The 22,834-nt window shown below is 42.0% G+C and overlaps 1 protein-coding gene across 5 annotated transcripts in view; it reads left to right on the top strand.

Annotated features, from left to right (window-relative positions):
* Window positions 1–22,834, top strand: part of DCLK2 (doublecortin like kinase 2) — a 112,440-nt gene that overhangs the window by 71,002 nt on the left and 18,604 nt on the right. For all 5 annotated transcript variants that reach the window (XR_006390770.1, XM_044300364.1, XM_044300363.1 and 2 more), the window contains 8 exons: window positions 6,454–6,520; window positions 7,189–7,297; window positions 9,361–9,418; window positions 10,877–10,996; window positions 14,001–14,147; window positions 19,914–20,047; window positions 20,480–20,557; window positions 22,540–22,636. Coding sequence is in view for 4 of the 5 variants with exons in the window: in XM_044300364.1 (XP_044156299.1) it covers window positions 6,454–6,520; window positions 7,189–7,297; window positions 9,361–9,418; window positions 10,877–10,996; window positions 14,001–14,147; window positions 19,914–20,047; window positions 20,480–20,557; window positions 22,540–22,636 (810 nt within the window). In the remaining variant the exon portion in view is untranslated. The remainder of the gene's footprint in view (window positions 1–6,453; window positions 6,521–7,188; window positions 7,298–9,360; window positions 9,419–10,876; window positions 10,997–14,000; window positions 14,148–19,913; window positions 20,048–20,479; window positions 20,558–22,539; window positions 22,637–22,834) is intronic.

Below are 22,834 nucleotides of genomic sequence, written 5' to 3'. Positions count from 1 at the left end.
GAGCACGAGACCAAGCAAGGCCACTTTACAATGTACAGCTCTGTGCTTGGTGAGCTGAGAGAAGGTCGCGGCGCTGACAGGAGCCCCAGTGCCTTCTTACATAGCTGATCAGCAGTGGTTACGGGTTTCAGACCCCCTCTGATCAGATACTGATGATCTTTCCAGAGGATAGGACAGTAATAAAATCTCGGAAAACTCTTTTAATTCTCAAAGCCTTGCAGAGTTTCCATTTTCATATTCCTGTTGTCAAGAAATACTCACCTAAAATAATTTTTGGAATGATAATGTACAGTACAGTGTGAAATGAGGAATGGCAATGTTTGATTGCTACCATGTCACTTTTTTCCTTACCTGCTGCCAGCACAGTTACAATCTAGAATACACTGCCCACCAAGGTAAAACTGTCACAGAGAACAGAAAAAGAGCAAATGTGCTTGGCAATACCATGCAATGCCTATTACATGACATGATTAGGCATGATGGACAGTGAAGCCATCTTTCTAATGATTGATTTACACCTGTAACCAGGACACTGGCCGTCATCAGAGCAGTGAGACTATAGAAATGGCGGAGGTTGTGGTGGTTCATTCATGGAAGTTAAGAAGGGCCTGGATGCCATTCTGAAAAAACATAACCTTGCACATTATGTACACTAGATTTGTGTAGATGTTGATCCTCTTTGGAGGACTCTGGAAGAATTTGTTCCCCTAATATGGGTCAATTTGCATTCTCCTAATTTTTTATTTTCTTCTTCTGGTTCAACACTGTAAGATGACATCTGCAGCTGATGGACATTTGTCTTTTTTCAACCTTATAAACTGTGTTAGGCTGTGTTTACACTTAAGTTAAACTTTCTGTTCTTCTGAATTTAAAAGAAAATAGAATTTCCATTTGAATGGCATCAGTTGTGCGCAATTTGCATCAGGTTGTGTCAGTTCCGTCAGACTTCAGTTATTTTTGATGGGAGAAAAGGTCCTGAACGGAAACAAACTGACCACAACTGATCCTTAAATTAAAGTGGATCAGAACGGAAAGCTCAACGCAATTGTAAACACAGCCTTGGGCCTCATGCACACAAACGTATTTGTGTCCGTGTCCGATACACATTTATTGGAGATTGCACATGGACTGATTGATTGCTATGGGTCCACAAAAAAACGGACAGTACACGGATATTATCCATGTACTGTGCACATCTGTGTGTCCGTTCCGCAAATTATAGACCCATTTCCTATTCTTGTTCATATTGCAGACAAGAATAGTAATTTCTAGTAATGAGAGTGAGAAGAATGTGGATTGCACAGGAAGGTTTCCAGACTGCAATATGGACAGTCGTGTGCATAAGGCCTTACTGTGTTACAAAAAAAGGCGACATACAGATATAGCAGCCATTGAAAGAACGACCATGACAGGTAAATAGTATAGTAGCAACAGGAAGCTGAAACATACAGGGCTCATACACACGATCGCTGTTGTTTTGCCGCCTGCAAAACACGGATTACGACCGTGTGCTTTCTGCATTGTGGGGAACAGAACAGGCAGCCAATAATAGAATAGTCCTATCCTTGTCCATAATGCAGACAATAATAGGACATGTTTTTTTTTTTTTTTGTGGAACGGACATACGGACACGGAATGCACATGGAGTCATTTCCGTTTTTTTTGCATCCCTATCGAAGTAAATGGTTCTGCATACGGACCGCAAAAAAAAATACGTAATGGACACAGACACAATCATTTTGTGTGCATGAGCCCTGTATAATCAAGGGATTTCATTCCTAACACACAGAATGGTGCTAATATCAGCTTTGGCTCGACAGCTGCTGTGAAACTACAACTCCTATCATGCACACTTACTCCACTGTTCTTGTAACTCCCATAGATGTGAAAGGAGGATTCTGGGAGTTGTAGTTTCCAAACAGCTGGAGGTTGCTGATCCTTGCTCCACAGCTATATACACTGGTGCTGGTGTGGATTCCTCCATGAACTATACACCTTCCTCTAGATGCCCAGTCTCACAGTCTAAGGCCTCATGCACACGACCGTTGTTTTATTCCGTGTCCGTTGTGCCGTTTTTCGTGATCCATTGACTTTTAATGGGTCAGTTGAAAACTCTGCTAATGCACCGTTTGTCATCTGCGTCCGTGATCCGTGGTTCCAGTCCGTCAAAAAAATATAACCTGTCCTATTATTTTCGCTGAAAACGGTTCACGGACCCATTCAAGTCAATGGGACCACTAAAAAACACGGAAGCACACAAGATTGTCATCCGCATCCGTTTTTTTCCTATCATTTGCATGGCAAACCTGTCTTAGATTTTTTTTTACTTTCCTTCATGTCTGGTGATCCTCCAAAAATAAAGGAAGACACACGGAAACAAAAACGGATCACGGAACCCCATTTTGCGGAACGGAACACAACAACGGTCGTGTGCATGAGGCCTAATGCATTTACTGACATACTTGATTGGTCAATTTCTTCACTTTCTAAACTGGAAAGACAAGTTCACCAAGGAAGGTCTCTAATTGTTCACTTAGTAGAAATGTCTTCCGGGGCCCTAAATAATGAACAGATTTACTGCTTTTATCTCATAGCAAGTTCATTTGCTTTTCTGTTCTTGCAGTTTGGTGAAGGGAGCCAAATAAATAATTTGATGGCTGCACTGTTGCTATTTGGCAGCATACTTCCAGTGTCAGCACTTCTAGAAATCGTATGTTTTGTCAGAATGCTCTCGCTTCCCAGCCATTGTAAGGAAAGGTCACATACATGCCTACAATATGGTCTCAATGGAGGAAACTTTTATCATCTTTCCTTTATTTTAATCTAGAGCAAGAGTTCAACCTATCGTGTGGCTGTGATTTATACAGGGTCCAGATGAGTTTATCTAATAGAAGAATGGGGGGGGTTCCAAATTGTGCATTTGTAATATTAGATTATATATTGCTGGTCTAGTAAACCCTGGATGGTTGACAGAAAATTCCAACCCAAAAATAATAAAAAATGCTAAAAAATTATCTCACAGGGACTTTGCTTTTATTATAGCTTGTACAAAAAGGGGCAATTAGCCAGGTCGTCCTTCAACGGGCCTCCAAAATTCCATCAAACAGAATATATACTAGTGGGTTGTCTTTACATGTTTACTCCGTAACAGAAGTTTAATCCACAGTATTGGCTCAGTTTATATAGGCATGCAGGAAATGGTGATAACGGATTCGTCCGGTTTACGCTATGCTGGAGTCCGGAAACGGGACGGATCCGTTATGCAGGCCATAGACTTTTTTTATTATGACTGAATTAATAACGGAATGCATCTAAAGGCATTCAGTTATGCATTCCGTTATGGTCTGTGGTAATGGAATCCATAACGCAGTTCACATTATACCACAACACGAACCGTAAACGAATTTCAAAATATGAAATTCGCTCATCCCTAGTCTCAATACCAGAAAAAAAACGCTTCCGTTTTGTCCCCATTCATTGTCAAAAGGGACAAAACGTAACGCTCCAAAATGCATTCCGTTCCGTTCTCATACCGGAGACCAAACTGCAGCATGCTGTGTTTGCTTTCCATCCTGGGATGCGGAGCAAGATAGATCTGTCATGACCCACAATTCAAGTCAATGGGGATGGATCAATTTTCTCTGACACAATAGAAAACCGATCCGTCCCACATTGACTTTCAGTGGAGTTCATGACGGATCCATCTTGGGTCTGTTAAAGATAATACAACCGGATCCATTTATAACGGATGTATCAGTAATGGAAAGCGTTTTTGCTGAACCCTGCCAGATGCAGCAAAAACGCTAGTGTGAAAGTAGCCTTACGAAAAAATTGACACAGTGGAAACCTGATAAATAGGAATATATACATTAAATAAGTGAGAAAAATGCTATTTCCACACAAACCTAGTGCTGCTCTGGCCCCTTTGTTTACATGCAGTTGCAGAGCTGTGATATTCTCCTCATGAATATTTGTGGGTGCCAGCTAAGATTGCCTTCCCCTCCCCCTGCACAGTCTTGCTGCTCTTTGCTGACAGATCCATCTTCTCCTGCTGCAGCTCTTCCCAGTAGTTACTGACCTCACACAGACATTCTTTCTTCTGTTGCTCTCCTGGCCATTTACATCTTGCTGCTTCTTCCATTACCTACCCACCCTGTTAGCTTTCACTGTGAGAGGAATTCCCCTTCTGCTCGGGTTATAAAATCTAATGCTAAGCCATTCCACATTCTGCTTCCATTAACATGCAGGGGTCGTGACTTTGCGACAACAAGCTCTGCCCATTTTTTTGCTTTCAGTATTACCTGCATATGACTATGGCCCATACACACTGGCAGCTGGCAAGCTAGCTTCTTTGAGGATGAATGAACTAGACAGCTCTCGGCTAAGGGTGGATGGAGCATAGGGAGACAGCTAAGCTTGCAGACATCAATAGTGAGGACCCGTGCACAGGGGGCATGGCTTGTCCCTCTGGCAAGCACAGCCCAAAGATCAGACTTCAGTGACGTTCCATGTACAGGGCAGGACTGCTCCCTCCTGCAGCTCTAGGCTGGTGCACAGCATGTCATCGGAGCAGGCAAAGAAGCTGATGTCACAGAACATGGGAAATATGAGAAGGGGCTACTGTAGAAGAAGTTAATCAATTGAAAATACATTACTTTTGTTTAGATAGGGAAGGGATGCAAATGAGCTCTTAACAAGCTCTGCCTCTAATGCCACCCGCTGTAAGGCAGCTATCCTATAAGTCAATGTTCAGCTCTTAAAATAAGCCTTGAGACATGACTTGGATATTTAATAAGCCAGCACCTCATCTGCAGACAGCTGTTTCGGGGTGATTGCCCCTCATCAGTGCAGAGAAGAGAGTACTGGCTTAACTGGGTGAGACCCCCTTGTCCGGGTAAGGGGGGAACTAACTCTCCTTAGGGAGAGAGCACCTTAATCAGTGTGAGGAGACTTATAGGCCATACATGCTCCTCTGGAATTCTGGGAGGGAAGGGATGCAAATGAGCTCTTAACAAGCTCTACCTCTAATGCCACCAGATGTAAGGCAGCTATCCTATAAGTCAATGTTCAGCTCTTAGGGTCCATTCACACGTCCGCAAAATGGGTCCGCATCTGTTCTGCAATTTTGCGGAACAGGTGCAGACCCATTCATTTTCAATGGTGCTGGAATATTGCTGTCCGCATTTGCGGATCCGCACTTCCGCATCCGTGCTTCTGTTTCCGCCAAAAAATAGAACATGTCCTATTCTTGTCCGAAATAGCGGACAAGATTAGGCATTTTCTATTATAGTGCCGGCGATGTGCAGTCCGCAAATTGCGGAATGCACATTGCCAGTGTCCGTGTTTTGCGGATCCGCAGAACACTTCCGGACGTGTGAATGGACCCTTAAAATAAGCCTTGAGACATGACTTGGATATTAAATAAGCCAGCACCTCATCTGCTTTGTTTAGATATATACAAAGAATAGAAAAATAACTTTGGACGACCCCTTTAGTTCAGCAGATTTGGGAATATGTTTCTCATTTTTCTCAAATTATCAACTTTTCATTTCCATTGGTTATTCCTGACTAATTGTCTGGATATGTCTTATTTTAGCCATGTGGTCAGGCACGTCCAGTTAATCATCACACATATCAGAAACTTTTACGTGTCTGCTCTGAATCACTAAAGGTCTTTGTTATGCAGAAGTTATCTTTTTTGTATATACTATTTTATGTGTGTGTGTGTGTAAATATATATATATATATATATATATATATATATATATATATATTATATATATATATTACTATTACAGTTACTTGTCCAGTGCTTTGTGGTTCTTTTAAAAAGTATGTGTCATCCCTCCTTACGTGTATGTTAGTAAGTACATTCCCCATGAAATGGATCATCTGGAACTCTATGTTGTGCTGTTCCTCTGATTCTTCCTAGAAGTGTATAAATCAAATGACAACTGTGTTATCTTTCCTCTTGTCAATGAGGTGTGTCCCTATACATGGGAAAGAACGATCGGGCTTGTTGAATTTCACACCCGATCTTTATGTTCTCCCAGGACACGGTGGTCGGCAGCGGCTTTCTCCTCTCTTTCCCTTGAACAGGCATGCATGTGTATGGGCGAGTCTGGGGAGATGTGGGCGATAGTAGTTGAAAGTGTATGGGCTGATGGTATGCAATTGTGTAGGGTCACACCATATTGACCAGATAATGATAGCACCCAGTTGTTAATTTAGTCATACGTTTTAAGGATGAATACTAGAGGAATGTAACAACACAGAATTCTAAGAAAAGATGCTCCGAAATTGTTGGCATTACAGTTATTTACTTAAAAAAGAGTTTAGGGTTTCTCCTTAGGTGGGGCACCTGACAGAGGATACATAGCCTGAATATGATTACAGATGCCACTATCAGAAATGCACGCAGTTGTTGGTAACAAATAATTCTTACGTTTCCAGATTTCGCCTCATTTTGGATCAACGTCTAATGTGAACGGTCTTCCTGACGCTCCTAATAGTCCTGAAGGTAAGTTCGGTAAGGCTACATCCACATATGCGCTTTGATTGTTGTAATCTGTTCCAGCATACCAGAATACTGAAACTGCCGGATCTGGCATATGACAGACATTGCGACGCCTATTGGATCCCATTCATTATAATGAGGTCCTTCTGGTGAGAATACTGGCATTTTGCTGGACAAAATACCATGCAACGGCATTTCGTTCTTCTTTTTTTGCGACTGAGGCTTCTGCCATATGTGAACCTAGCCTAATACAGTAATGTATGACTTTCTCATAAAGAGTTTTAATCCAGGTGTACACACAAGTGACACCATAAGGTGGCCATAAATCGTTACCAAGCTTGTTATGAAACACGTTTTATGTACACGCAGATTATTGAAGGCCATGGACCCGCTTGTGGTTTAGTCCTATTGAATGGATCTAAACTGCAAATGGACACCCACCGCAGCTTGCAGAGGCCTCTGTCCAGACACTGTGTCGAGAAAGGACATCCCCTTTCTAGGCGTGGTTGTGGCTTTAAATCACTAGCCACACAAACACGTGGTTGCCGCCAGCTTTTTGCACAGAATCCACAATGAAATGCTGTGTGAATGGGGCCTTATATTTAGTGTCTGGTTACTTTTGCTGTGCAGTCCATTTTGTTTCACGATTTACATTTTTTTTTCTTCTCAAGGACTTAATGGAAATAGGTATCTTGATGCTTCCACAATCCTGGAGAAATATAAAATAGGGAAAGTGATTGGAGATGGCAACTTTGCCGTTGTGAAAGAATGCGTTGAAAGGTGTGTATATTGAAACGTATGTGAATACAACGATTGTCTTTGTCACCCTGTGTTTTTTTTTACATTTTAAAGACAAATCATTGGGCCGAATTACTAATGTTGTCTAAAGGCCTCCATACATATTCAAGTATTGTGAGCTGTAAACGGTATGTTAGAAGGGCATATTTTCTGTTCGATGATCGCTAACAAACGTTTGAAGTAATGCTCGTTAGCGATCATCTGGGAGTGTAATACTGCCGCCGATTGCACGGTGAACAAGTAAACGCTCGTTCATCAGGCAATCCAGATCTGTCAGCATGCTTAAAGATCAGGATTTGCCAGCGGCAAACCACTGTAGAGCATGGGGACGAGCGATGGCAAAGCGACGTTGTTGAGGAGATCCTCCCAGCAATCGTCTGTGTGATCGGGGTGTCTAATACACCCTTAAGCCAAATGAGCGTTCGGTTGACATCTATTGAGGGACTATGGGCATTCACAATGGCTGATGCTGGATGAAAATCTGGTGCACCTTTAGACTGTCTAGTTAAGTTTATACTTAATAGTTGGTAGGTGGCTTACCTTGTGTCACAATGTTGTGTCAAAATCATGTTGCAATTTTGGCACATCTTAAGCCTTGCCCCTCAAAAAAGGCAATAAATGTGATGCACCGCCTGCATGCCAGATTTTGGTTTCAGTTTGAGACAGAATTTTGGTGCAAATGCAATAGTAAATGTGCTTTATTGTGTTTTTGCTAAATCATTTTAAATTATAATTTAAGTTAAAAAGTTGCCACTAGTCACATTGTAAAGCGTGAAGAGCAGAACAGCTCACCTTACTTCAGAGGTTGCGTTTTATGGGGCATCACCAGCCAAACCATGGTAGTAGTTGGGCTAAATCAATGGTCGAACTCTTTGCCAAAAAAGAGACTTGGATGTTGTATGGATAGCGTGCTAACCCAAGGCACATTGCTTGCACGCTTGTTCTGCTAAATCCAAAACCCTTTGATGGTGTGCTGCACCTCATTAACATTGTCCTACCAAGGCAGACTGGAAACTTAAAGGGGTTGTCCAGGCTTTTAATATTGATGACCTATTCTCGGGATAGGTCATCAATATCAGATCGGCGGGAGTCTGACACCAGGCACCCCTGCCGATCAGCTGTATGAGGAGATGGCGTGTGCATGTGCCGTCTGACACCGGGGAAAAAAAACTAAAAGTGGACCTATGTTGTAGGTAGGGCCAAAATGACAGAAGGAGGGACAACACAAGTAGCTGGCATCGGCAATACCATAGCACAAAATACCATCCCATGAGAACCATATACCACAGTGCTTCACAATATATCGTCTCAAAAGCTTTCCTTCTATGGTGGCCATCAACAGCTGCCATGCCCTCCTCCTCCTCCAGTTGTCTCTCATTAAGATATGGAGTAGGGTGCTTAGGTGAGATGCGGGCCACAGCAGTTGAATTCAGGAGGGCATGTGCAGTTGCTGGCCGGGTACATGGGTACCTGATTCTCCACAGCGTTAATTACTGCGGCCCCATGAGCGTCAGCCTATTTCCTGTAAGGTCTATGGCCAGTCTGACCCTGTTGTCTTACCTTTCTCACACACCGAGCAAAATGTCTTCAGAGAGCATTGTGTGTGTGTGTCTATTCGTAGGTGCATGATGGACCATCAAGCTGGACCAGTGTGAAACCGTTGCAATGTGTGGGATGTATTTAGGTACAGATCCTATGGTTCTGAATGGTTAATATAACAATCTGGTTTATACTGGTCTCTGGGAACACTTTTATATAGGACATGTTCACTGTGAAGTGTCGTAGCCCTAAACCAATGGAAATCATTCCACGACTTATATAAACACAGTATGAGTCACACAGACTCAGCTTCTAACACAGAATAATTTAGAAGTGATAATTAATGGGAGCTTTGTAACAAAAATCTAATTTAAAACAGAATTACCATATTCCTTCTGTTACTTTACTTTCATTATGTACAGGTAGACATTCAAATACCATTGGTCAGTATGAGGCACATACGGTATCCATTCTCTGATTTCTTATATAGTTTCTCTTCTTGACAGGTCTACAGGCAAAGAATATGCATTAAAAATCATAGACAAGGCAAAGTGCTGCGGAAAGGTACTGTAATAACCCAGGTCTTAGTGTTTGCAGTTATATGTTCTTTGTAACTTTATTAATATTATCCAACTAGATCAATACAGCGGGTATGTACACGGGTGTACTTCCTCTATATATTATTCAACTCAAAAAATGAAGTATCCAATTACCAATTCATATATCAAAGTTTATTATCTTATCATTTAAAACACATAAACATGCACCAATTCTTGGCGCATCGCGATGATTCATTGGTAAGGCTGGTAAAGGACTTCCGCCCTTCTGTCTGCGCGATCACTGCGAGGACTGATCGACGTCTGACCTCACTGCGAGCACACGTGACGGGACGGCGTAAGTCCGCCCACCTCTGAATCGCGATGCGCACTAGAGCCAGAAGGTAGCCTAGTCTACGTTATTATGGGAATCTTTTTACCTGCCCATAGCCTATGCTGTAAGATTTGATAAGTGAAACATTGTGCTTCATACCTTGGGTTACTGATCATATAACGGGTTCCATTCACACGTCCGCAAATGGGTCTGCATCCGTTCCGCAATATCTGGAATGGGGGCAGACCCATTCATTCTCAATTGATGTGGAGAGCACACAATTTGCTCTCCGCATCCGCATTTCCGGAGCACGGACGCGGCTACGCAGAAAAATAGAACATGTCCTATTCTTGACTAGAATATGCAGTTCTATGGGGGGTGCCGGCCGGGTGTATTGCGGATCCGCAATACACCACGGACGTGTGAATGGACCCTAATACTGCTGTATCTACACGGTCTTTAATGACCGCTGCAACCCATATCCGCTTTATTAGAGAGTATTAGGCTTTGGGTAGGGGATTGCATTTCTTTGCTAAGGGGCTATAGAGTTTCTCAAACTTTCATCACAATTTCTTGTTTGTTAGGATGGCAAATTCCACAGTTTTACATTGTTTCATCATTTTTTTTACATATCTTTTACATAGTTTGGGCAATGGAGGTATTTAGGTATTGTAAAAAATAATCTTAACAAAAACAGTCCAGTTACCTTTGAACAGCAAATGACATGCATATTTTAGTTATACCTGTATAGATTTTCATTCTATTTTGTGTCCAGTATGTATGGCCAGTAGTCTGGTAATATTTGCCACTAATGTCTTCTGTCTGTATGTCAGCCTGGCCTGAGAGCTTACCCCCAAACCCATGGGACTTCCTTGCCTCCAGGCCCTATGAATTGTGTATAAGCTCTTGTGCCTATATAGTCCTGTTCATGACTATACTATATAATTACTACACTGGGGTATGGTATGTTTCAGTTGTTTCTAGTTGGCTATTTAGCTCTGAGCATATTTCAGTCAGCTGCCGATTTTCTATAATATACCCAGATAAGCCTGTGTAATCTGTGTGCGATGCCAAGCCAAACATGCCAGTTAAAGCTTTCGGAACTTAATCAGTTATATTACTTCTAATTCAAGATGTCTCCCCACTTTACAGGAGCATCTGATTGAGAATGAGGTGTCAATACTGCGCCAAGTGAAACACCCCAATATTATAATGCTCATAGAGGAGATGGACACTACAACAGAGCTGTATCTGGTGATGGAATTAGTCAAGGTAAGAGGATTATCCCAATTTCATTAATCATAAGTGGGCATTATACAGAGGCATTAATAAGATTACATGATTGTAATTAGGATGATAAAGTAGATCCAGTAACTTAAGAAAACCACTAAATGGAACAGTTACTTAAAGGTTGCTATTAGAGATGAGTGCATTTCATATTTAGAAATTCGTTCACGCTTCGTTTGGTGGTAAAAGCAGAATTGCATTATGGATTCCGTTACCACGGACAATAACGCAATTCTATGACGGAATGCCTTTATAGGAGTTCTGTTATTCATTCCGTCGTAATAGAAGTCTATGGCCTGCATAACGGATCCGTCCTGTTTCCGTTATGCAGGGGAGTCCTCATCTCTAATTGCTATTATAGGATCACAAGGCCAAGCAATGTGCAGATACTCGTACATTCTGTTATTTTATTGTACTAAAAAGGGAAAAACTCTTCCTTCCAGCTTTAGGTAGGTTTTGGCTGAATACTCTATCCTTATCTTCCCCAAAATCTATCTTTTGGAGAGCATCAGGAGGCCTCCATACACACGAGATGGTCAGCTGAGCCTACCAAAACTGGTGGGTTTGGCCGAAATTTATCTAATATGTATGGCAAGTTGTACAGCTTGATGAGAAGAAGCATATACAGGGTAGACCACCTCCAATATCTCCAATTTTTTCAGGGCCCTTTAGGAATTAAAAGCTGATTGGTTGCTATGGGCAACTAAGACAGATTTACTATTAGGCGCTTTGATTTGGAGATATTGGAGGCAGGCTACTTTTTCATGGGCCACCCTTTACTATTATCTTCAAATTAATTATTGGCAATATCCCACAAAAATGCTATGCTTCGAATTTAGTGTAGCTGTCTTTATTCAGTAATATTGCTACCCCTCTCTAGTAGCTATAGCCTGTAATAATATTACACTCCAGAAATACATCCAGGCCCCTCTTGAATGCTTTTAACTCACCATCACCACCTCCTCAGGCAGAGAGTTCCATAGTCTCACTGCTCTTACCGTAAAGAATCCTCTTCTGTGTTTGTGTACAAACCTTCTTTCCTCCAGACGCAGAGGATGTCGCTCAATTAACTTCTGACATTATAATGAGTGAAGAACGATTGAAGCTCTCACATGACACATGGTCCTTAAAAGAGCACCAAAGAAAAATCAGTTTGCTGCTACTATTTATCATTTGTTGGAGCAATGTAACGTACACCTAGTGGAAACAGTAAGCCGTTTTGAAGACCAGCCAAGGCTGTGTTCATGGCGTCCATTTTTACAGGATCAATGTCAGATCTGACATGTAATGGGTCCATCAGGTTTTCGTTACTTATCATTCTTATTATTTAAACAAACATCCCAGTGTCCTTGGCCCATCTTCACGGAGAACCTGTCACCACAAAATTCAGTGCAATCTGCAGACAACATGTTATAGAGCAGTAGAAGCTGAGTGGATTGATTATATAGGTTTATTGAGTGAGATTCCACAAAACTTGTAATTTATACATTTAAATCTTTGCTATTTCTGAACTTAAAGGGGCTGTGCAAGAATGGAGTTTGACATTGCCTGCAGCCAATCACTGGCCGCAACGGTGACCAGCTCCCCTTACATCATGACAAATGGTCACATGACCCCTGTGTACAGCTACCAGTGACCGAGTACTTACACAGAATGCTATTAATCACTGATAACACCTCCCCTGTGTACAGCTATCAGTGACTGACTACTATATATGTATACACACTTACACAGAATGCTATCAATCACTGATAACACCTCCCCATATAGAACTATCAGTGACTAACAACTATCTTTGTATACACACTTACACAGAGAATGCTATCCATTATTGATAACAACCCCCCCCCCCCAGTGTACAATTATCAGTGACCGACAGCTATATATGTATACACACTTAGAGAGAATGCTATCAATCACTGATAACACATCCCTCCTGTACTGCTATCAGTAACTGACAGCTATATATGTATACACACTTACACAGAGAATGCTATAAATTACTGATAACACCTCCCTGTGTACAATTATCAGTTACTGACCTCTATACAGGTGAAACTCAAAGAATTTGAATATCGTGCAAAAGTAAATTTATTTCAGTAATGCAACTTAAAATTAGAAAATTGTGAAAAGGTTCAATATTCTAGGCTCAAAGTGTCACACTCTAGTCAGCTAATTAATCCATACCCCCTGAGCAAAGAGTACCTGAGATTGTGACTTTGGGGCTTCATAAGCTGTAAGCCATAATCATCCAAATTATAACAAATACAGGCTTGCAATATCTCGCTTTGCATGTAATGAGTCTATCTCATATGTTAGTTTCACCTTTTAAGTTGCATTACTGAAATAAATGAACTGCACGATATTCAAATTTTTTGAGTTTCACCTGTATACCATATGTGTACACACTTACACAGAGAATGCTATCAATCACTGATAACACCTCCCCCATGTACAGCTATCAGTGACTGACAGCTATCTATGTATACACAGTTATATGGAGAATGCTATTAATCACTGATAACACCTCCCCTGTGTACAGCTATCAGTGACTGACAGCTATATATGTATACACACTTACACAGAGAATGCTATCAACCACTGATAAAATGGCCTCCGAGTACAACTGAAGTCAGAAGTTAGAGATTTAAAAGTATAAATTACAAGTTTTATTGACTTTTTTTTTCCATAAACGGTTTATCAATCTGCTCAGCTTCCCCTGCTCTATAACATGGTGCCTTGTACGACGTTTCGTGGTGACAGGTTCTCTTTGACTCTCAGCATGCAGCAGGATGCCCGCAGGGAAGATTGATGGGAGCTAAAGGGATACAGCACTTAACAGAGTGATTGCACCCCTTGCCGTTAGCAATAGGTGGGGTTCCCAGCACCCAGAACTCCACCAGTCACTACTTCTGAGATGTCTCTGCTTGTGAGGACACATATTCTGAATGACTATTATGTTTTACAATCCCATTTTCTACATGACTAGGGTGGAGACTTATTTGATGCAATCACATCTTCAACAAAGTACACAGAACGAGATGCCAGTGCAATGATATACAATCTTGCTAGTGCTATGAAGTATCTTCACAGCCTTCATATAGTTCATAGAGACATCAAACCTGAAAACCTTCTGGTAAGTTGGCATTGATGGGTTTTGTCTGATACTTGATTCATTTTCCTATATAGATGATAAGAAAACTTACAAGCTTATTTATACTAGCAGAAATATTTTCTGTGTCCACATATTTTGCATGGTTTGGTTGAAAGCCTTTTTCACTAGTTGTCCACTGTGTATACAGCTTTTAGGCAAGCTGCATTTTTCAGGATTAATTTTGAACAAATACAGTGCTGTCTGTCAATCCAAAATTTTCATAAAACCTCAAACCTGAATATTAAAGAAAATAAAAGGGAGGTTTTGGCTTTGGAATATCTGTGTGCATAATTATTGGGCAACTATATATTAGTGTGCTGAACTATTGTGTAATTAAATAAAAATAAATTTGCCTTTTCTTCTGTTAAAGTGGGAATAATAAACAAACCACTCAAAATCTACCAGACACAGTTCAGAGAGGTGGACTCTTCTCTCACCGTAAATCTCCCGTTTAAGAAGAGCCCACGAGTAGGGATGATTAGACCCCTGGATGTTCGGGGTCGGCCGAACTTCGGGTCAAAGTTCGGGTTCAGGACCCGAACCGGAACCCCATTGAAGTCAATTGGGACCCGAACTTTAGTGCACTAAAATGGCTGTAAAATAGAAATAGTAAGGGCTAGAGGGCTGCAAAGGGAAGCAAAATGGGGGTAAGAGCATGACAATTGCCCTGCAAACAGATGTGGATAGGGAAATGACTTAAAATCACATAGAATAGAAAAAAAATGAAAAATTATAATCTTGAGTTAGGAGGCGGAGGTCAAAGTGGAGTAGGAGGTTGAGGAGGCGGAAGATGTGTAGGTGGAAGCAGCGGTGGAGGAGAAGGAGTTAGCCAAGACTGTTTGTTTTTTGGTTTATTTAATTTTTATTTTATAAAGATTGGGAAATGGAAAAGAGAATGCAAAGAGAAAGTGCGCTGGAATATAACAATACCTGGGTGCGGCCATTATACTTGTCTATTCAGCACAAGGTACGGGCAAGTCCTGTGGGATCCATGCCTGTTTCATTTGAATGAATGTGAGCTTGTCTACATTGGCTGTGGACAGGCGGCTGCCCTTGGCTGTGATCACCCCCCCTGCCGTGCTAAACACACGTTCGAATAATACACTGGCCGCAGGGCAGGCCAGCACCTCCAAGGCGTAAAGGGCAAGCCCAGGCCATGTTCCTAATTTGGAGACCCAGAAGTTGAATGGGGCAGACCCATCAGTCAGTACGTGTAGGCGTGTGCACACGTATTGTACCACCATGTTGCCGAAATGCTGCCTCCTGCTAAGACGTTCCGTATCAGCTGGTTGTTGTGGCATGCTGACAAAGCTTTTCCACATTTCAGCCATGCTAACCCTCCCTTTTGAGGTGCTGGTGGTGCCCCAGCTCCGTCGGCGACTTGCGACTTCCTCCTCTGCCTTCGCTTTGTGCTTCCACCAAGTCCCCGCTGTCAGGTGTGAATGCCATCAGCAGCGCATCTTCTTATCACGCTCCAGTGACTGAATTAAGAACGGCACGTTGTCCTTGTAGCGGGGATCCAACAGGGTGACCACCCAGTAATCAGCAATGGTTAGAATGTGGGCAACTCAACGGTCGTTGCGCAGGCACTATGGCATATAAATGCTCTTGTGTGCCAGGCTGCCCAGAGGCAACAACAAGCTATCCTCTGTAGGAGGTATATCATCTGTGCCCTCTGTATTCCCCCAACCACGCTCCAGTGATGCCCATTAGCTGCTTTGGGTGCCACCCTGCTGTGAATACGGTTCCTCCTCCTCATCCTCCAGAACTGTGTCCTGGCTGGACAGTTGTGTTCCTGGCCTCTGTTGCTTCAGGAACCCACCCTCCGAGCCACTTGTGAATGACTGGTCTGATAACCGTGGAAATGATCCCTCTTCCTCCTGTGCCACATCCTCTTCCATCATCGCCTGAAGTGTTTTTTCAAGGAGACATAGAAGTGGGATAGTAACTAATGCTGAGGATGGCGTCATCAGCACTGGCCATGTTGGTAGTTGGAGTACTCGAAACAGCGCAACACGACACACACGTCCCGCATGGAGGCCCACTCATTAGTGGTGCTGTTCCACAGAGTGACTCACCCGTGTGTGCTGCAGCAGAAACTCCACTATCGCCTGCTGCTGCTCACACAGTCTCTCCAGCATGTGCAAGGTGGAGTTCCACCTTGTGGGTACGTCGCATATGAGGCGGTGAGCAGGAAGGCCAAAGTTACGCTGCAGTGTAGACAGGCGAGCAGCAGAAGGGTGAGAACGCCGAAAGTGCGCACAGACGGCCCGCACTTTCTGCAGCAGCTCTGACATATTGGGGTAATTTTTTAGGAACGTCTGCACCACCAAATTCAGCACATGCGCCAGGCACGGGATGTGCGTCAAATCAGCTAGGCCCAGAGCTGCTACGAGCTTGTGCCCGTTATCGCACACCACCAGGCCGTGCCACTCATTGGTCTGTTGGTCAATACCCGTCCACAGCTCCTGCTGTTTCAAAACGGCCTGCTGTCGTTTCCCCCTGGCTGTGCTGAAGTTGGTGGTGCAGGTGTTACTCTTGAGGGGCGTAGTTTCTAAAATGGGTGGTTTCTATTATGTTAGCGTCACAAAGTGACTTCAGACCTGAACTGGTCCCTAAAAAGTGGGTTTTTGAAAATTTCTGAAAATTTTTAAGATTTTCTTCTAAACTTCTAAGCCTTGTAACATCCCCCAAAAATAAAATATTCCCAAATTGATCCAAACTTGAAGTAGACATATGGGGAATGTAACGTAATAACTATTTTTGTAGGTATTACTATGTATTATAGAAGTAGAGAAATTGAAATTGGAAATTTTTCAATTTTTTACAAATTTTTGGTAAATTTTGTATTTTTGAAAAAAAAAATTACTTCATTTTACCAGTGTCATGAAGTACAATATGTGACGAAAAAACAATCTTAGAATGGCCTGGATAAGTCAAAGCGTTTTAAAGTTACCACCACTTAAAGTAACACTGGTCAGATTTTTAAAAAATGGCCTGGTCCTTAAAGGGACACTGACAGGGCCAATAAGCATATTGAGGTATATATATGGCAGTACAGATCTTATAGTGGGTATTAAAATCATCTAAGTATCCCCCCTGTCCACATTATACAAACAGTAAACGTAAGTTTTATAACCTGTTCCAACGGTCTTCAATCTGCCCAAGGGGCGGCGTTTCACCTCTCTTGCGCCCAGCCAGCCTCCCCCAACTGCCGCTTTGAAGCGCCGCCCAGCTCATGAATATTCAGTTTGCTGGGCGGCTTCTGCGGTCCCCGCTCTGAAGCGCTGCGCTGAACAGTGCCCTGCGCATGCGCCGGATCTTGTGAAGTCGGGGACAGTAAGCGCCGCCCAGGGAAGTGAATATTGATGAGCTGGGCAGCGCTTACTGTACCGGACTTCACAAGATCCGGCGCATGCGCCGGGCACTGTTAAGCGCAGCGCTTCAGAGCGGGGACCGCAGACGCTGCCCAGCAAACTGAATATTCATGAGCTGGGCGGCGCTTCAAAGCGGCAGTTGGGGGAGGCTGGCTGGGCGCAAGAGAGGTGAAACGCCGCCCCTTGGGCAGATTGAAGACCGTTGGAGCAGGTTATAAAACTTACGTTTACTGTTTGTATAATGTGGACAGGGGGGATACTTAGATGATTGTAATACCCATTATAAGACCTGTACTGCCATATATATACCTCAATATGCTTATTGGCCCTGTCAGTGTCCCTTTAAGGTGAAATGAGGCTGTGTCCTTAAGGGGTTAACTTAATAATCAGTGAATGGCACATTCCTGGCAGTGTTTTTTTTTTTTTGTTACAGATCTGTACAAATATGATGGGCTTACATTTTTTCACATTCCCTCAGCGCGTTGTTTCTCTGGAATTTGCGTGCCTTAATCTAGACAAGCATTGGCTGTATTAAGGGCTAAATTTAAAGTGATTGTCTATAAGAAGATAACTGGTATTAGTTTTAAATAGCTAATTCCATTTTATAGATAAAGCCTAAATGGATAACGTAGAGAGATCAAACCTGGATTTATACCCTGTGATTGGCAGTTTGAGGGGGATATAGAAGGGATTTTCTAAGAATCTTTTTAATGATACACCATTGTCCAGCACTGATCTCTTCAAATAGCCTTCTTAGGAAGATCTCCAGATCCACTCTTCTAAGCAAATTAAACTGTTACATTGTGTAGGTTAAACCCAAAAGGGCAAATTAATGCAATTTGTCAAGAAGAAACACTGTTTTTGTTGTCCAGTCAGAGTGCAGATTTCATTTTTCAAGGGTGCTTTAAGAAATGAAAGCTGCGCTGTGGTTGGCTGCTGTGGGCATCAAAGACAGTTTGGGGAAGATTTATCAAAACCAGTGTAAAGTAAAACTGGCTTAGTTGTCCATATCAACCAATTAGATTTTTTATTTTTTAGAGCTCCTTTGGAAAATGAATATTTGCTGTGGGCAACTAAGCCAGCTTTCCTTTTCACCAGTTTTGATAAATCTTCGCTCGTCTGTTTTAGACAGTTTCCGAAGTGTATGCTCAGAGTTGCAGACCCAAACCCTGAGGGCGCTATTACAAGTGCGGTTTGTTACCGCTACTTGCCAGGCCACACCTGGACTGTACCTGTGTCTCGAGTGGCAAGTTCAGGAGCAGCCCGGCAATTAGTGGTAGCCATGGCTCAAGCCCTGAGGCTGATTTTAATGACAAAACTTCCTGTTCTGTTTTCCCTCAGGCGCAATGCAATTTTGTGTGGCTCCAATTGCCATGCACCGTAATATCTACTTACTAACTGGCTTAAAGAAGACCTGTCCCCTCTCCTAACATGTCTCCTTCAGTCACTGCTTGCATTCCCCATGTTATTACAATTCTGGAGCATCTTTACTTTCCTCTATTATTTGTATGATACATTTCTTTATATACTGTCAACTGGGTGTTGCAATTCCCTTTGTCAATGGGGTGTGTCCCTAAAATCTGCCACCACCACGATTGATTGGGTAGTGTCAGACTATGCAGGGGCACACTGCCAACAAGCCAATTTTTTTTAATAAGCATCTAGTAGCAAATTAGAGGAGTGTCACAATATACAGTCATAATAGTTTATAGGTGTTATGTATGTTGATTTAAAGGGGTTATCCAACCCCTATAATGCCCACCAAAATAGCAGGGCACCTCATACAGGTTATACTTAACCCGGCACCTGCTTCGCTCCTGATGCCCACACGGCTGCCGCTGCATCTTCCCATCATGCAGATTAAAACATCTGGCCACAGGGGGAGCAGCCAAAAGCAGGTCGTGACTGGGGCGAGCCTCACTAGCATCTCAACAGTATGCAATGCCATTGTGGGTGTGATACATGCATCTCCACCTAATTAACTGTAATCTTATAATCTCCGTTTTTTGTTCCCTACAAATTTCCTACACACCGTTTTCAAGGCTACAGTTGTCAGCCATATTATCCATACTGCCTGTCAACAAAAGGGCACTTTCTGATCTACCATAAAGTCAGTCACCGTGACAGGGGGAACAGTTTAATGGAAAGATTTATAAAAATTGGTGTAAAAGGAGGAAATCAGATTCCACCTTCATTTTTCAGAGCTCCTTTGGAAAATAAAAGATGGAAGCTGATTGGATGCTTTAGCCAATTTTACACCAGTTTTAATAAATCTCCACTTAAGTCTTTTATTGTAATCAAAAGAAGACCCAAAAAGTGACTGGTTGCGACAAAATATTTTCTGTTTCTTAATGTGTTCCATCTCATTAAGGTTTGTGAATATCCAGATAAAACTAAATCTCTAAAGCTCGGAGACTTTGGACTGGCCACAATAGTGGATGGACCACTGTACACTGTCTGCGGTACACCAACCTATGTTGCTCCAGAAATAATTGCAGAGAGTGGGTAAGTTCCATAATGTGTCACATATTTGCTACGTGAACCCAAGTATTATTTTACTGGGATGACTGCATGTTTTTGAGTATGAGAGTCTGACCATACCATGGGTATAACGACTAGAGTGGCAGATATAAAAGCTGCAATCCTAGGAGACCTTGTTCCACTCAGAGGTGAAGTGAACCTTGTGATTATTGTGGAAGGGAAATAAACTTGTAGACCAAGGAGATGAGAAAAAGAAACATTAGACTGTGCTGTCGAAGGTGGTTTTGGTGGGCCTTGGTCCCATTCCACATTTTGCTATGAGGCTGTACCTCTGGCCTACCTTTAATATAAATTGCATGAATTTACGTAACTTATCAGATTGCCACCATGTTAATATGCTATAGACTGCAGACATGTTCCTATTGAAATCAATGTGCGTGCATTGTTTTATCTTAGGTATGGTTTAAAGGTTGATATATGGGCAGCTGGTGTGATCACATACATCTTACTCTGTGGATTCCCGCCTTTCAGAAGGTAACATTTATTTTATTTTTTCACTATGCAGACACAATATAGCTAATTTGTAACTTGTTTGAATAATGAAACATTTTAGAGCTTTGAGCTCTCTTTACACAATCTATATGATAAGGATGTATAGCCTGAACGCAACAGGTATAGGTTTAAGCAGCTCTGTGACAATTATGCTCCTGGCATCGGGTGCCAGACATCCTAGGATTCAACCACATGTCCTCAAAGTCAAACCAAACCAGCAGAAATAGAGGCAGCACTCCTAGACTTGTAAATGTACTTACCCATGGTTGAGAAAATGCACAGTTTCATCTCCTCCATGGATCTATTTTCATGAAGCCGTTGTCTCAACCATGGATGAGTAAATATACACATCCTTTTGGAATTCTTTGTTTTGAGCAATCTCTTGCCTGTTTTATTTTTTTTTTTTATTTTTTTTTTTACTAATTTTGAATCTGGTTCTATTATAAACTTGCTTAGTCTAGTGTTTGCTGTAAGGGGCTTTTTGATTGTTAAGTGTTACATTTTCTCATAGTCTTTGAGTATAGTGCAAGCTCTGTGCAATTATTGCCAGTGTCTAAAATCCTTGTCCACTTAGTTTTTTTGTGGGTTTTGTAATTCTGTGATTTTGTTGCTGTCTTGTTGGTCTTTGTCAGTACATTCTTCTGCTACAGTCATCACTCTCTACCTGTATGCAATTGTAAACTGCTCCATTGCTGGACTCCATCTCCCTCATCTGTTGCCATCCTTATCCAGCTTCATTGGTAACTTTTTTATGCATATATCTTCTCTTGTGAATGTCCTGGTTGTCAAGTAATTCTGCCTCACTTAAGGCCTGTGGTATCTGAGTACCAAGACCATTAATTTGGACTGCAGCAAGTAAAGTCAAGTTTTGTAGTTTGAGAAACATCCAACGTTGATAGTCTTGAAGTGCTGCCTCTGTTTCTGCTGGTTTAGCCTGTACAGATTGCGGTCTGCCTTTATCTCTTATTGTAAAAAAAAAAAATAAAATAAAAAATGTACTATATTGTATATGTTTTTTACTTATTTGAGTGGTTTATTGTTTTATAAGATTAACAGATGTGAAGAAAGCAAACCTAATACAACACATGACATGCAGGTATACGGCAATGGCAATATCCATGAGCCCTTGGTAAGCAAATGAGGCAAATTAAGAAAGCAGAATCACCTAAAAGGTGCAATAACAATAACCAAAAAATGTTAAATATAATTGGATACATCACTATAATCAATAATAGAAATATGGGAAAAGGGGATATAGAGAGGATGAGGGTGGATGAAGGAGAGCAAAAAGAAGCTGTGGGGGACAAAGATGGCCTCATAAAGTGTCAGTCGTGCAAAAGGAAATGACTTTTGGTTTTGGTGCTGCAATACGAAAGGGACGGGAACAAAAAAATCTAAATTGCCTGCACAAGTAGGAGGCCAGAGAGGGAGTTATGATTGGATTCAACTCTACAAGCTTCTCCAAACATTGGGTCACTGCAGTCTCCTCGTACCACTATTCTAACTTGGGAGCCCTGCCAGAGCTAGCATTTTGAAAGGAGCCGATAGTTCAACTGGCCGTGCCGGGGTACTGCAGCTGAGCTCCCATTCATTTCAAATAGATAAGTACACCAGGGTGGTCTATCTTTCCAGATTATTTATTAGAACCGTTCTGCATCCAGTGTACAGCTCGAGGTATGCAGACCTGTGTGCGTATATGTACACCCAGTATACCGTATAGCAGTAATTAGGGGCAGATAAGCTCAGTTGTCATATTTCATCAGACCTGTCTGAGCATATCAGCCTGGAACCATTTCAGAGCTGATTAGATGCATCACTTGGAATCCATGAACTGCCCTGGTATATAGAGAGAACGAACAGCCTCCATCTCACAGATGACATCAAAGGACAACTTGATGGAAGCAGTCCTGTGCAGATGGAAATGTTCTAACCTCAGAATTTTGGATTATTTCTTTTCTTCACAGTGAGAATAATCTTCAGGAAGATCTTTTTGATCAGATTCTGATTGGGAAGCTGGAATTCCCTTCTCCATACTGGGATAACATTACAGACTCTGCAAAGGTTTGAGTTTAAAATATGAATGGCATTGTATCATAAAATAGTTATAGATGGAGCTTTATATTGCTCGATCCAGCGGATGCATTACTGTTTTAGTAATATCTAGTAATATAACAACTGCTTTTAAGCAGGGGATAATAGTTTGCTTTTGTCCAAAGACACACTTTTTATACATACTCATATGGCCTTATAGGTCACTGT

This window comes from Bufo gargarizans, chromosome 1 (genome assembly GCF_014858855.1).
Source record: "Bufo gargarizans isolate SCDJY-AF-19 chromosome 1, ASM1485885v1, whole genome shotgun sequence".
NCBI classification, from domain to species: domain Eukaryota; kingdom Metazoa; phylum Chordata; class Amphibia; order Anura; family Bufonidae; genus Bufo; species Bufo gargarizans.
The sequence above is the reverse complement of the archived record's forward strand: the minus strand, read 5'-3'. Positions and strand labels throughout refer to the sequence as shown.